The following is a 15,778-nucleotide window of genomic DNA, read 5'->3' on the forward strand; positions in this document are numbered from 1 at the left end:
GCATGACACTGTCCTAGTCCAGTGTAGTCCAGCACCCAGTGACTATTTTTGCATTCCTGAAGCGAGTGCAAAGTGGGGCAGTATCATTCCGCTCAAACACTTGTCTTTTGCCCTGCTCCAACAATTGTACCTAAGCCTGAGAAAAATAGAGGGCCCTACATGGCTGATGGAATGCAGCATGCAGGTAAGGAGCTAAAGGTGGTGTGAAAGGTGGTCCTGACATTTTCTAGTCCTGACATTTTCAGGATGTTTGGTAGGGCTAATGTTACAAAGAATAGTAACAGCAAAGTGGATGCAGAATGAGACCAGTCAGACCACCACCGGTTGGACAGTGTATGGAGACCAGAGCAAACAAAAAATCAAGGGAGGGCAGTGTGATACAAGTGACTGAGTGAAGTGATGCTGCCCCATGGTCCTGCTGACCGGGGGTACATGAGGCACAGATGCAGTGAGTTGGACCCACACAACTAAACTAAACTCATTCAGGTAACAACAATAAGGGCAGAATCACTGTCAGGCTGGGTATGTAGTCCTGTTTCTACACATTAAAAATAGAGAGCCATACTTACGATCATTATCATGAATAATCTGGAAGTTCTTCACTGAGGCCTGTGTGACTCGACCATGGAAATTTAAAACATAGGACTGAGTGTCATCATTCCAGACTGGAGTTTTGTTATGCAGCTCAATGACACTCTCTGTATTTTTGTTCTGCCATCTTGCAAGCAGTGTCTCATGTTCCTGCACACACCACAGATAAGCACTTCAGTTTAACAATCACAAAAGATGAAAAAATAAATTCACACACACACAAATGTTCATAAATCCAAGCCCAAACACTTAACTGTCACTGTGAACTCTCAGCACAGCATCATCAAATGAAATAGAGAATTCTGAGTATCTTAATAAGGCTATGCATTCAAGTCCTTTTTGCAGCTTGGAAAAGGTTAGCTGCATCTTTTGTTATCAAAATACATTATTATTTGTAGTGCTGTTGTGAGTCACAGAACTAGTCACACATTCCATTGTTCTTAAACTGTTTTAACACATTTTTTAAATCTCTAAATCTCCAGAAATGCAAAAAACTAACTCTATCTGAAAAAAAAAGTAAAGTAATTTTTATTGTTGACTGATGGACTTACATTTCGTGGTCTGATGGAAACTCGTTCATGGTCCATATTCATTCCTGGTATGATCACACTCATTTTACGAGGTCCTTTAAACCCCAAGACATTTGTTTCCTAAATGTAATTAGGAAAGAGCTCATCACATTCTATATTTTTAAAGTTAATTTCTCCAACAGAGAGACACAGCAATAGCCCAGGGAACTTATGTTAGTCAACTCATAAAACATCTTGAACTCCTACCTTCACTGGCACTGCCAAACTCTAGCTTTGTCTGAGAAGCTCTGACAACAGGAAAAATAGAACTAGAGAGGTTTCCAAAAACACTCCTAGCACTGGCTGCCAGCAACCTGAATACAATTTAAGAAATAAAAAAATAATTCCTTTGTTAAAAAAAGATATGAACTAACTAAATTGCTTGGATACTGCTAGATCTGAAAATATAGTAGTAGTATTTTAAAAATCATAAAATGCAGTCACACATTTTGATGAGAGACTAAATTAAATATATGGGACCAACTCCATTTATTCCAGAGCCAACACAAGAGCAAACAAGAAGAAGCTGCCAGTAAGAGCATCTGTTACCAGTGCTGTGGTTTTCAGTCTTCAGATATATTATGCTTAAAGATGAGCATGGTAAAAAAACAAACACATTAGCATGAATGCAAATTTTTGAGCTATGGAGGCAGAGAAAGTAAAGAAATAACATGGGCACCAACAACAAATCCATGGAAAGTACAAGTTCTTCCATTAAGTATGATTTGATGCATTTCTGACCAGTTTTTCACAAAAGCATCCAAGTATTGCACTATCCTCTCAAAACATAACCACACGAAACAGTGACACCTCTAAAGGTCCAACTCCACGCCCCATGTTTTGTAGTATTTTTGTGGTACTTTTTTTTTTTTTTGGTCACGTACATTTTTCCCCCTTCACCTTTCACAAGTGAAGGAAGCTTTGCAAAATTTATTTGTACAGAATATTTTTCATCCATTAGACCTTTGAAATAATTTTGGCTGTGTCAGCAAACCATCTGGAGATTTTACACAACTCATTGATGATTTTAATGCATGCTAGGAAAATTCCACTGAGACATTTTAATAAATACTCTTGAAGCAATCTAGGTATATTTATATATGTCCATGGCTATATACTTTAATGGGAAAGATTCAACCTCTTTTCCAAATCACTTGTATCAAGCCCCTAGCAAAGTAAACCAATGTTTTCAGTTCAGTTGGAAGTGTATACTTGGTTTTGTATCATGACAAGACTCAGACTAAAATGACTGCCAGCAGATTTTATAAGCAGGAGAGACTCAGCAGAGCAGAAGTCAATTTCTGAGAAAAGATTCATAGTTATGCTTATTTCCACTAACTACTGACAATTTTGGTCTTCTATGCAATGCCTTACAAGCTTTTCTTCTCATCAAGCTGCTATTACACTATATACAATTCATTTAGATGCTGACTGGTTGAAGACATTGTTCAAGGTAAAATTAAATAATAGTGCTGAATCACTTCCCTCCCAACAAGCAGTGCTATCACTCTGAAACAACAGTACTGTATTCTTTGGATTTACTCAGAAACACAAAATCAGTATTTCTGCCAAATGATAAAGGTATGGTTTCTAGTTGCACATTGTATCAATCACCAATTACACCAAAAATTTATTGGCAAATGTGGCAAATCCTTTTGCTAAACTCAAGGTACAGAATTAAAACTCTACAAGCATAGAATATATGAGGAAAACAGTAGGGATAAAAGAAGAGCTTAAATTAAGAGCACACCTTTCCAATCTACGTTGCAACAACCAAAATTAATTCCCCTTGTCTCCCTGGTTCTCTACTTTGCACGTGCAAATTCAAGACTACAAACAGCATTATTAGGGAACATAGGCCAAATTATGATTTCACACCATTTTAATGTCACTGGCAGTCTTGAGTTACATAGGAGCTCCACATAATTGCTGTTAGCTGGCAGAGCTCTACAGACTTAAATGAGCTACGGACTTGGCCCAGCGTTGCTGAGAAGCTGCACTCTCTGCCTCTGTGCCCAACCAGCAAAGCTGCTCATGCGTCAAAGCTCCTGCAAGCATGCGTCACAACAAACTGGACTGAAAGAGTGCAGACCCTCTCCCCAGTGTTGCTTTTAAAATATCATACACTTTCATGAAACTATGGCAGCTATTCACTGTATTGGGAATAGCTGCCATGATAAAAGCTGTATGCTGTATATGCCAGCAGCTCCCAGGAGACCCACAATTTCATTACCCCATATTTGTCTTTACTTCAACTACTTTCCTCTCTGGACTTGGATTTGCACAGGCATACCTTGTCCTTAATATATTCTGTAGAAACATATATTTCCAGAGAAAGCCCAGAACCACAAAACCCCACTACATGAGAGCATAATGCAAGTGACTGAGGCCTAATCAGGAACATAACTTGCTGTACTGAAACCTGAGTCACACCTCACAATACCAGCTGAGCTCCCTGCCTGTAGAATCTGATGCCAACTGAATTGTCCAATACTATGGATATAAAGGAACCTGGAGCAGAAAATCCTGGTACGAAAGGTACAGTTAGGTCTCCTCGTTTCTTGATAAATTCTGCCAAGCGATTCTGAAATCAGCCATTAGGTGCTGCTGCAGATTTATTAGTGTGCTAGCCTGCCACCATCGAGAAGAGTAAAAATGGGTAAGAGCACCTGATGAAACTCAGTCTTTGCACTAACGTTATTCATGTTGCTTGAAACATGTCTTAAGGTGAGCTCCACAATGAGAGCTCTCAACACATTTATCCCACAATTAACAACAGATATTGTCACCTTCTGCCTGCATAAACCAGATCTGCCAAAGATTCAGCAAGTCAGGCTCAGTAAATTGGTGGAAGCAGGTACAGCTTGCTCTCCAGATGGGTACTTCATTGAATGAGCTGAGAGACAGTGAGCTGCATAGTGGCACTTTCAAGATACTGCTTATTATAGTTTTTGCTGCAGGGAAAATCTCAAGGCAAGAATTAAAAGGTTACCTTAGGACAAGGGTGTTTCAGGAGTGCTCTTTATGGCATTCTTTGCTGTGCTTCTGCTGCTTTCAGGAACAATAACCTCACCTTAGCGAACCTAGCTATTAATGAAACTTAATTTAGGATTTCCTTTGGTCCTCTGGCCATAGCACACCAGCAAGCCTGCTGCCTTTTGCCATGAGTATTAAGACATCAGTGGAATGAGTCATTTTCTTATACAAATGTACAAGTTTTAAACTGCTGATCTGAAAACAGGCATATTAAACCAGCCTTAGTCTTATCCACATTCTCCAAACAGGGACTGTGGTTCTGTTCTTTCCAACACGTGCACTGCACTTCTTATTACCTCTGCTGACTGCAACTGAGTTTCTTATTTTGTATTGTTAATTGTTCAAATATCAATATTGCTCCCTTATACAAACAGTGCCAGAATTTTTCAATATTTAACTTTTTTAAACTGTTTTTGTTTTCTCCTTCTATTTCAAGTTTGCACCAAATGATTATTTACCCGGCTCTAGAGAATACCCTCCTGTGTAAACTAGTAAAATCACCTTTATTAAACACGGAAGTTCTAGGTTCCTACTGAAACTTCAGTTGAACTATAAACTGACATCAAATCCTGGACTCTGTTGTTAAATCCTGCTATCTGGATTTTCTGAAATTCTCAGAGTTTCAAATCCAACCTGTATAGAGGGACCATGTTGTGCACTTGTGTCTGTAGAGACCACGTGCCCAAATAAGTGCGTATGAAGAAACACATTATTTATAAAATATTCACACAAGAACTACAAAGTAAGCAGCAGAAAAAGAACACTTTAAAAGTTAATACTGTCACCCCTCGGTGCTCTCAGCACTTTACATGGAAAGGATGGTTCTCTGCTTTCCTTTTCCTTTCCTGCTTAAAGCTTCCAGGCGCACTGCTCCTTGCATCCTGAAGCTGACCTTTCCAGGGACACATTCTGTGCATATGCTGGTGAAATGCTGTGACAACTAGACCTCGAACTGAAAGAGCTCCAGACATTCTTGATTAGAGTTAGATAAGAACTTTTCAGAAAGTGATTCTTGAATATTTTTGTCAGTTGTTGATTTAGGAAAACAGAAAATTTTCTATAGAACTGCATATACAAATTAGAAGAGTTACTTGGACCCAGAGATTTCTGGACAGAACACTCTCACTAAAGCAGTTAGTCATCCTGTAATCATTCCACAACACCAATTGTGCTCCAAGTCCTGGTTGTTTGCATTGCCCTGACAAAAGCTATTTACTCTCCTATAACAGACAGTTTCCTCTCATTCAAATGCATTTTAGAATTTTATTTGTTTTGTTTTGCTTTCCTGGTAAAAAGGATTTTTAGAGCTTTTATGGCAGTCTCTTAGCCACTGCTGCAGACCCAACTGTCCAGCTATGTGTTTGGGATCAGAGAGGCCTCCCCAGAAATGTCATTACAAATGATCATGACTTAGTTCAGCAATTCCAGGTACACAACTTCTCCCAGTTCAGGAGGCCCCCCCAGATAGTGCCTGCAGTCTGTGAAGCATCCTACCACTTTGAGGGGTTATGTAAAAGCTCCAATGTCTTCTGATCAAAAGTGAGAACTGGGCAACCTGGTTCTATGCACAACATTTTTCACCTCTACTTTCCACCGAATTTCCCAGTTTCTCTGGTCAAGATCAGGTGTTTCATTATGTCAAAACATAAATGTTGACTTACATAATCTTAAGTGAGAAGGAAATTCAGTGTGCTATTTCAGAAACTGAACTGCCCTTTCTTGCATATTTTGCCTGTGAGCAGTACTTACATAACAAATAGCAGCTAGCTCCTGACGCAGGATACTCGCCTCCAGGCTTGATGTTGTTTTCATTGGATTTACTCCATTGTCATAAACTGTAAACTTAGTTCCCATAAGATTTGATCTATCAAAAAAATGGAAAATCCAATCACCATTTGTCAATTACACTGCCTCAGACATCTATCCTTTACTGCATTGTAGCCCCAAAGGAAAGACAAATAATATAAAGTACAAATAGTTGTTAACTCTAATCCCAGCTGAATGGCAACTCCTGAATTAAAGGCCGTAACAAAAATGTAAAGGTAGAGCAGAGCACAGCAAAGGTTCCTATCATTACACTGAAGACTTCTCATCACATTTCATAAACTAGTAAATTCAAGAAGGCAATAAAGTAGGGTTAGGGTTATTTGTCTGATTTTTTTTTCTATTTTTTTTCCCAGTATGCTTACTCTCTACAAAACCACCTGCATTCTTACCTAACTACTAGCTCCGCTGGACTACAGACAGTGATTTTCATAAGGTTATAAATAAGATCGGTCTTTACTACTTAAATGGAAGTCATACCAAGAAGTGCAAAATACAATTTAGAAAACATTAACACTGCATTATCCTCCTTCTGTGTTTGCATTGCAGCAGTACATTAAGTTCTGAGATCCACACAGGCAAACAGCAATTAGGGGTACAGTCCCTTTCCTCCGGCACAGACAATCTAAACATACATTGAGAGGCACCGTGTAGGTATCAACAACAGACTGATGTATGATGGGGTGACAGACAGAAAAGAAGCATGTGGTTCTGAGCAAATTCCACTACATGTAAATAACTCTTAATTAAGATCTTAAGAAATGAGCAAAACTCAAGAGATTTTCAAATTATTTAAGAGACAGAACTCCTGAAATATCAACAGCAGCTAGTTATAATCTGCTCGTGTACTTCTTAAAATTCCATTAAGATAACTTATCTGCATCTCTGGATGCCCATACACCCTTGAGAATCTGGCCTATGAGCATTTAAGAGCCCCAGTCTGCTTTTAATAATATGTGACTTCATAAGTACTTGAGAAATTCCGAAAATATGACTTGAAAACTGGTAAACATGATGTAGTCAAAACTCCAATTACGAAGCTACAGTGATTAAAGACTTCTTAATTTCAAATGAACTTTATAGTCTATGTATATAAATTCTTAGATGTATCAGTGTTTACCTCAGTTTTCCAATAAAACTCTCTCCACCCCGAGACAGGTCAGTTGGGTCTATGGAGATGAGGTAATTAGAGGTTTTACTCTTCTTTCGCTTCCTTCCAGCTAACAGAAAAACCTAAGCAGTGCAAAAAAACATCATATTCTAGAATGCCAAAGGGGTTAGCGCACACCACATCCTGCTTTGATATAAGGAAACCATAGGCAATTTTTCTGTCTTCCAGCACCATTAGCAAACAGAAGATCTCCTGGGACTTAGCAAAAACAGATAAAAATCATGAAGAGAAAGTAACTTCTCAACCATTCAGTCCATTATTTATGGTTTAAATAATTAAATCCAACCTATTTTGTTAAATGTTTAATTCTAGGTTGTACTGTCTCTTCCACTAGTATTGAAATAGATGCTTTTCAGGCCACAGAATGCAGAATGCCCCGATTGCCATCACATTAAGGTGCCATGCATGGATTATTTAAGGCCAAAGATTAGGCATGAAGAAAGGCAGCAGAACAAACTGATACTGGTGTTTTGCTTTTGAAAGACAGTAGGGCAGAACTCAGTGAAAAGGCATATAAAATACAAGATTATATTTTCCTTGTAAGACTTTTTCAGACTTTTTTTTTTAAATATATATTCAGATGCAACTGATATGCCATTCAAGGTATTTTATGACCTTTTTACCATGCTCCCTTTCCAAATGGAGGTAATATGTAGGGTACATCCCTCGATCCATTCCTTTCTTGTCTCTTGTGATTCTGCATTTGACGGTGACACCCTGTGGAGCAGGTCTTACAGCAAATTCCTCCAGGTCATCGACATCTATGAGAGGCTCATTTGTGGAAGGACTAGGGGCTGAGGCCGCTTCCTAAAACAGTAAACAAAACTCAGGTTTCCTCAGCTTTGAGTTACAAGGTTATAAGTACAAAGGAGTGACATTTGATGACAGCTGCGCTTAAAAAAAAAAAAAAAAAAGCGGGACATTGTCTTTTCTGTTCTGATAGCTCAGTGGCTTTAAGGCAACTTATCAAGCTAACTACCTCTCCCTATCCAATTGGTTGAGTTCTTGGCTACCAAAGGCCCATAGAGAAGTTCTCTATCCTACTGATGCTGAGCACACAGACATATCTGGCAAAGAACAGGGCAGCTGCACGATCAGATTGCTGTAATGTTACAAAGCAGACTCTGGCTCACACTTTCCCATCTCAACGTGTTTCTCTTTTGAGAAGGTTCATATCCAAGAACAGTGATGGTCTTTGATGAAAGGAAGAAATGGGATGGTGAGAGATGGATTAAGCTAGAGAGAACTCCAAAAGGGACAAGACGTCGGTGCAGTACATAAAAGAGTGAGCCACCATCAACTGGTTTAGCCAGAGCTCGTGATGTAGAATATTTGAACACTTTGAAGCCTTATTTTATCTTCAGATAGTAGCAGCAAGAGCAGCATGGGAAAATGTTGAGAAAAAAGCAATAGATCCTTCTGAGCACCCACAAGAGGCAGAAACGTAAATATTTACTGTTTACCTTTCTCTTCATTTAAGTTCAGACAATATTTGCTATTCATTACTCCTAGTCATTATTTTCATTGCTTCTGTGAACTGAGAACTATCACAATAAATCACTTCAGAGATGCTTTAGTGTATACTGAGAACAAAACAGGAAAGCCAGGCCTGTCCTGACTGTTCTCTGAATTGATGCAGCACACAGAAACCAACATGCTCCTTCTTTGGTACTGACTCCTTACCTTATTGGATTTCTTGCTTGTGGCAGAACCAGGCCGGGTGTTACTGTTTAGCTGTGAAGAGCTGGAGCTGTCTTCATCTTCCTCATCCTCTTCCTCATCAAAATTCATGCTGCTTGAAATGCCTGAGGAGAAAGCAGTGCCCTATGAAATACTGATACACTGAATCTGCCCATACTTGATGTAAAATACCATTTATACTGTTGCACCTTTAGGCTTACAGGTGAGACAGGGTGTGTGTGTGTGGGGGGTTGCTATATGAGGCACTGTACAAATAATACATGGCTGAGACAGCACCTGCATGAGAAGCCAACACATTTCAGCAAATGAGAGGAAATAGCATGGTTTCCATTCCACAGAGAGGACTGAGGTACCCATTGATACATGAGCAATATACAGCTAGGAATTAAATTCAAATCTTCTAAATCCCATCAAGTACTTCAAACACAACGAAAATCTTAAACCTGAAATTGAAGCTGAGTGGACAACCTATGACAGCCATTTGGAAACCTTACCAATTAAAATAAAAACCCTTCTACAGCACACTTTTAACTGTTCCTATGAGATCGGATAAAGCACAGATCTTAACAGTGAGAGGAAAACATTCACATTAAGGAAGTGTTCTTATGCATACTTATTTCATGTAAAAAGCAGTATCAGTGCAGGTCACAGGAACTGCCTCAGAGCACTTAAAAATTTGACTTTAAAAGAATTCAAAACCTCAGACATTTCAAAGGGGAACAAAACTTTGAACATCAAACAGGATTTGGCAGCAGAAAGTGTCAATGGTGGGACATTTGCCAGGCCTAGTTCTTCAAGGAGTATCATGCAGATGAAGCCACCCTGTACTCAGGTTTCACATATCAGAGGCAACCTACGCAGCATTTTTTTCTCCCCCCAAAAAATAGAAAAAACTTGGTCCTGAATTTCCACTGTTGGTAAGTCTGATGCAGAAGGATAAACGAAATGCAAAGATTTCCAGAGCTAAAAAGCATGGGCATAATTAACTTTTTCCTTCTGTACTTACCAGGAACATGATCCAGGGCGACAAGACTGGATTGGGAGGTGGAAGAGGACCAGGATGTATTTGCATGGGGATCTGGGAAAGGAAAAAATCCATGGGCTTGATTCTGCAAACCCTTATGTGTGTGAACAAGCCTGACTCCTCACAGGACTAAAGGCTTACGCAATGGGGCCAAATAACTGCTGCCACAATTTTCAATTAGGGACATCATGTCTTTCTGCATAATCAAATTCACCTTCCACCTGCTTATACCTGCTGTCACTTTCTTTGTTGTGTTTTGAATAAAGTCATAAAGCTCCAATTCAGAGCTCAAGCTTACCATCCATGCAAAAACACTTCTGTGAATGGCGTGCCCTTCACAGTAAGTTTTTGGCCTATTTTTGAATTCTAATATGCACAAAATAAGCTGATAGACACACCTGATATACGCAGATTTTACACAAATACTTATTCAGTAACACTGAAAAAAGTATTCAGACTCATAGTTGGATGGCCTAAATTCTACCTAAAACCCTGTGCATCCTAATTATATTACTCAGGCTATCTAAATGGTTCTTCTGTGACTTCACGAGTACACATCAGATTTTCCTGCAACTTAGTCTCTGGAATATGAGCTCGGTCTGCAACAAGCAGAGACTGAACCAAACTAATGTAAGAGATACAAATATTGGAGACAGTATCAATAATGGTTTTCTTCAGATCAAATTTTGGAACTGTATGAAGAAAATAGACATCAAAGAGCACAATATATTTTTTTTAATGTTACTGCTGCTTCCAATAACTTGAATGCATATCCCTTTAAAACAGCTTTTGACACTAGATGCATACTGGATAATAAAATAACACCAAAGCAGTAAGAGCAAATAGAAATGAAATAGAAGCACATGCAATTTTTGTTTTTCATTCAGCTGCACTGCAAATGGTCTCATTATCTACTTCTTCAGTTCCCCCAGTCTGCATTTACACCATCCAGCATGACAGCAAAAAGTTTCAATAGGATCTGGTTATGCAGGATAAGGCTGAGTTCACAGGTCAATAGGTATTTTTAAAGCCTGCAGAACTCACTCATTATTAATCACACACTCATTAATTGCAAACATTAGTTCTTAATAATGACAGCCGATGTTCTAGTCAAATATGCATGGTTAACAGAGGCAATCCATTTCTTCAGCTGGCATCTGTGCAGAAAAGCCATACTTGCATATGCTATCATGCATAGACAAATGGTTTATTTCCACGTTCATGCTATGTATTTCACCACCAATATTTTGGTGGTGAAAATTCTGTGCCTGTCTTAGAAAGTCTCCACTCAGGACCTGTGGGGGAGAATGCTTCAAAGAGCTCCTGTGTTGTTCTTGAGCCCAGAAATCAAATCTATTCCTTCCCTAAATTTCAAAACAGCTGTAACTTCAGGTGGCAAAAAACTAAGACCAAATTGCTCATTCCAAGTCTTTACAGAGACATGGAGGAAACTGATAAACATGAAGACTGAATGTTAATTATTCAGTGTTAAAACTTACAGAAGTCTGGCTCTGTCCTAGTGACTCATTTGCCAGCAACAACCTCTACATATTAAGACTCCTGAAATCAAAAGGATGAATATTTCTTCTGCAGGAAGAAAATGATTCTAGCTATGCCAATTTCCAACAGATGGAGAAATCAAATAAAACATTTGGCATTTTCTTGCAAGTGGCATATTCTCTTCACATTCAAGTAGCCTATGGCCTCTTCGTCTTGTAACTGAACTTGCCGGGTGAACCTCAGTGAGGAGAAACACATGTACTGAGAGAGGCTTCTCTCCACAAAGTTAGAGTCAAAAACCAGAATGGGCACAGATCAGGGCTAAACAAATCTAATGGGACTTGACCTGCCCTTTCCCATCTTAGCAGTCACCTCTCTGGTTTTCTCCTTTTGCTCCTATTCCATGCAAGAGGAGGACCAATGGGAGACAGCAATTCTAAATGCTTTTTCAAACCAATGGGGACATGCCAATAAAGACATGCCAGAAGTATGAAGCAAGAGTGAGAAACTAATGAAAAGCCCTAGTTTTATGTAAAGGTTCCCATGACTTCTGGGATACTCAAAACAGTCTATCAAGCCTCCTTTACCAGTATCAAGTGGCAAACCACATATGCAAAGTAAAAATATTTTATAGAGATACTACTAGTTGCAGTCTTGTCTTAATACCTTTGTGTCCCACAGATGATAGCTCTGTTCTCAAAAATCAGTAAACCCCAACACTTCCACTTTTTAAAAAAAAGCCCCTCCACAGGTTTGAAGCATACCAGTCTATCAGCCTTAGCAGTGTTCTGTTCTGATCAGGAGTATACTCAAAGATAGGTTAAAAAAGGTCATACTATATATTGGTTTTACTGGGGGAAAAAAAAAAAGAGAGAATAAAAATATATGTTAACCTGGAAAAAACATCAAAAATAGAAACGTACCCCAGAGTAAAAACCTGAGTGGTCTGACCTAATTTGAGAAGTCTGTTGATAATTTTTTTTTTAAAGTCAACCAGCTTTAGCAAGTAGTGTGCCTGGCTATTAAAAATTCTGAGCCATGGTCTAAGGCAACACAATCACCACACAGATCAGAACTAGTTAGTCATGCCAACATCCCTCTGACTCAAATGCCCAGGAAGTGCCCCACTTGGATAAAACCTGCCCATTTCAGTTGAAGTTGCTCACATCTGCAGAGTAATGTCCCAGAAAAAATGAATCGTAGTGAGAACTGCTCTGCAGACAAGAAGCATGCATTTAGGTATGAATAGTCTATTTTAGATGAGTCAACTTTGCACTTATATTTTGCTCTTTAAACACAAGGAGTTTATTCTTAAAGCATCAGAGTACTCTTGGCTCAGGCCATCTTAGCTTCAAAAGCTATACACTGAAGAAGAACAACCCCTAAGTAAAAGCCTTCAGTAAAAGCTTTGTGAAGATTTTAGGATTTTTTCCTTCCTACAGTTAATGTCTAAAAAGACATAATAACACTGCAGGAAGGAAGGCATAGATGCATGAATGCGTATATACACAATCTATCTCCCAAATCATGCATGCCTTCAGAAAAAAATATAAAATCCAGAGCATTTCAGAACTATGCATGAGAAATGCTGCAGAATGCACAGTTTTGTAATTTTCACCTCTGCAAGCATGAACACACATTGTGAAACTATGAAGAATTTAGCTGACAGCAAAATTAAAATTAATATTCTAGTTTAAATGTTGTTATTCCGTACTCTTCTTCAGCCCTCAGGTATGTGATTTTGAGAGTCATATATCAAAATGTAACAGATGGATATGAGTATTAGCATCTGCTTGGTGCTTCAAAAGCAGCGCTGCACTGCAGATGGGAATGCCGCATCCCTGAGAGTCTGGAGGGCTCTTGTTCCTTGGGACAAGAGAGAACTTCATTATTTTCACAGACAGAATAGGACAAAGCCTAAAAGGCTTGGAAAGGGAGAAGCACAGAGTACCGATCTCTGCTTAGGCTAGGGCTGAGCCTGAGAATAGGAAAAGGAGTCAACATACATAAAACAAGCATTGAGAATCCAAAGGTGGCTTTGGCTACTTACCCTTTTTCTGCATTGCTGTTCTAAGATCCTGTTTGCTTTGCTGTTGTTGGCCACTAGCCATCTTCTCTCCATCATCATCATCATGGCTAGACTGTCCAATAGTGAGAATCTGCACTTGACTTCCTGTCTTCTGAACATCATCTTGAAAAGCAGCTGGGCCATCAATTCCTGTCAGACAACAGCAAAAGTCTTGGTTGTCATTGTGTCAAGAAGTTACTGCAAAGAGAATCCTTCCCTCATAAAAAGCATCTTTTCTAAGAAACAAAGATCACGTGCTCATATTTAATAATATTTTCTAGACTTAAACAAGACTAAAATAACCCCTAAGGCAAAAATCTCATTCCCCACTTGCCGCACTTTAGAATCTCCAAGAGGTGATCAAAATGTCACTGCTGCACTCCTCATCTGAAAGCAACACATCCATGCACCAGAGGCACTGAATACTAAACAGAAATCAATTGGAGAGGATAGGCAAAGAAAACTGACGCAGCTTTCCTAGGGGGTCACAACTGGTTCAGAAATAGATAAACCTGAGTCCCAGATCATGCCATATCCCCTGTAAGACACAAAGGCTACCATTTATGAAATAATTCTTCAAAGTTTCAGAAACCTGGAAAATTCACCTGCAGATCTAACAGCACATATGACAGGAAGATCAGCAGATTAACAAGACTAAATATGCCTACTGAGTTAGTAAATTGCCATACAGTTAAAAGACCAGAATGAAACTATTTGAAGATAATAAATATTCCTTGAAGCCTGATTGGGCATGATCCTAGGCAACCTGGTCTGAGCAGGGGTGTGGGACTAGACTGTCCCAGAGGCACCTTCCACCCTCAGCCTTGCTGCCATTCTAGGAGTTCTGGTGATAGCCAGAAACATTTTTTTTTTTTTTTTTTTACCTCCTTACTGCCATAATTAGCCTCTGAAAATGGGAAAAAAAAAAAAAAAAAAAAAAAAGGAAAACGAGGTGGGGAAGGAGTATTCTTATCACAAACTAACTTCGTTTCTTTCTTCAGGACAGCAGATTGAAATATCGGATTGCAAATGTGCCACTCTTAGCTAAAATGAAGTGATGGTAAATATTACTAAACCAGCTATATGGAAATGCATTTTGGCACCAATAGAAATGGTACTATCACCATTTACAGACAGTAAATAACTTAAGCATGTATGCTGCTGCTGTTCTAAAAGCTTTGTTAATAAGCAATGTGACGGAGAATTAGCAAGCATTACAAAGAGCTATTTCAGTAAAAGAATATGGTGCTCCTCAGACCAAATGGAGCAGAATAAATCCTGTAAGAAGGAGTACTACATGTTGGGCTACATTTTCAGACTGTGATATGTAGCAGAAGTCTCCAAGATTACCATTTCAACCCTTTTTGCCAGCAGCTGTCAACTTGCATTAAAAGACAACTGGATTATACATTAGCATGCTTAGACAACTGGATTATACATTAGCATGCTTAACTGTACTTCGCCATACTTACTGTTACTGCCACTGTGGTGCGAAGCATAGGTGGAAAAGAAAGTGGTCCACTTTATCAGCAACAGCACTAATCGTGCTACCACCTAACAAGATGCAGTTCAACACTGCAGAAGTATTTAAAAACTTTCAGGTTAGGTGGAAAAGAGAGAGACAAAACAAAAGAAGATGTGACTGACACTTCACAAATTCAGATTTCAAGGTCTGAAGGAATTATTGACTCTGCTGCATCATGCAGAACCTTATCTGGCAAATTCTACACCTACCCTGTAAATTCTAATTTAGTTACCATAAAACTAACAACAAATTAACAATAGGTCCATCCAACCTTGAACACCTAAATCAAGTAGATGGAAATGTTTCTATCGCCTTTGTAGAACTTTGTTTCTATCGCCTTTTGAGTTTCAGGCTCTCTTTGTGATGCAGAATGCACTGCAACCCCACAACCATTGCTCTAATGATAAATTACCCTCTGTTCTGGCTGCTTGATTGAGTTCTAGCTGCTTGATTATTTTTACACCTTCATCTGTTAGGCAATAGACCTCCTATACTATCAAGTACCTTGCCCTTTCAGCAGTCAGTCTTCATCAAAGCACCTCTTAACCTTATCTTTGATCAATTAAAGGAACTGAAGTTTTTATGTCTCCACATGTTTTCCTGGCCTTCAGATCCCCCACTCTTCAAATCATTCCAAATTCTTCAGAAGTTTCAGTATCCTCTTTGAAGTTTGGAATACCATTAGTTTAGTGTTGGCCTTTTATGCCGTTTGCTGCATAAGAGCTCCTGCTCTTCTCACCTTGGTTGTCATCTTTCAGGAGCTGTTGTG

The 15,778-nt window shown here is 39.0% G+C and overlaps 1 protein-coding gene across 8 annotated transcripts in view; it reads right to left on the bottom strand.

The window, feature by feature from the left end:
• TUB (TUB bipartite transcription factor) overlaps window positions 1–15,778 on the bottom strand; it is a 135,343-nt gene that overhangs the window by 31,261 nt on the left and 88,304 nt on the right. For 6 of the 8 annotated variants that reach the window (XM_050710873.1, XM_050710868.1, XM_050710869.1 and 3 more), the window contains exons 4-11: window positions 13,467–13,634; window positions 9,899–9,970; window positions 8,875–8,996; window positions 7,807–7,998; window positions 7,141–7,253; window positions 5,946–6,060; window positions 1,143–1,241; window positions 570–741 (exon numbers count right to left, since the gene is read on the bottom strand). In XM_050710873.1, the coding sequence (XP_050566830.1) occupies window positions 570–741; window positions 1,143–1,241; window positions 5,946–6,060; window positions 7,141–7,253; window positions 7,807–7,998; window positions 8,875–8,996; window positions 9,899–9,970; window positions 13,467–13,634 (1,053 nt within the window). The remainder of the gene's footprint in view (window positions 1–569; window positions 742–1,142; window positions 1,242–5,945; window positions 6,061–7,140; window positions 7,254–7,806; window positions 7,999–8,874; window positions 8,997–9,898; window positions 9,971–13,466; window positions 13,635–15,778) is intronic. The other 2 variants (XM_050710870.1, XM_050710875.1) reach the window with 1 other exon arrangement.

This window comes from Cygnus atratus, chromosome 5, assembly GCF_013377495.2.
Source record: "Cygnus atratus isolate AKBS03 ecotype Queensland, Australia chromosome 5, CAtr_DNAZoo_HiC_assembly, whole genome shotgun sequence".
Lineage (NCBI taxonomy): Eukaryota > Metazoa > Chordata > Aves > Anseriformes > Anatidae > Cygnus > Cygnus atratus.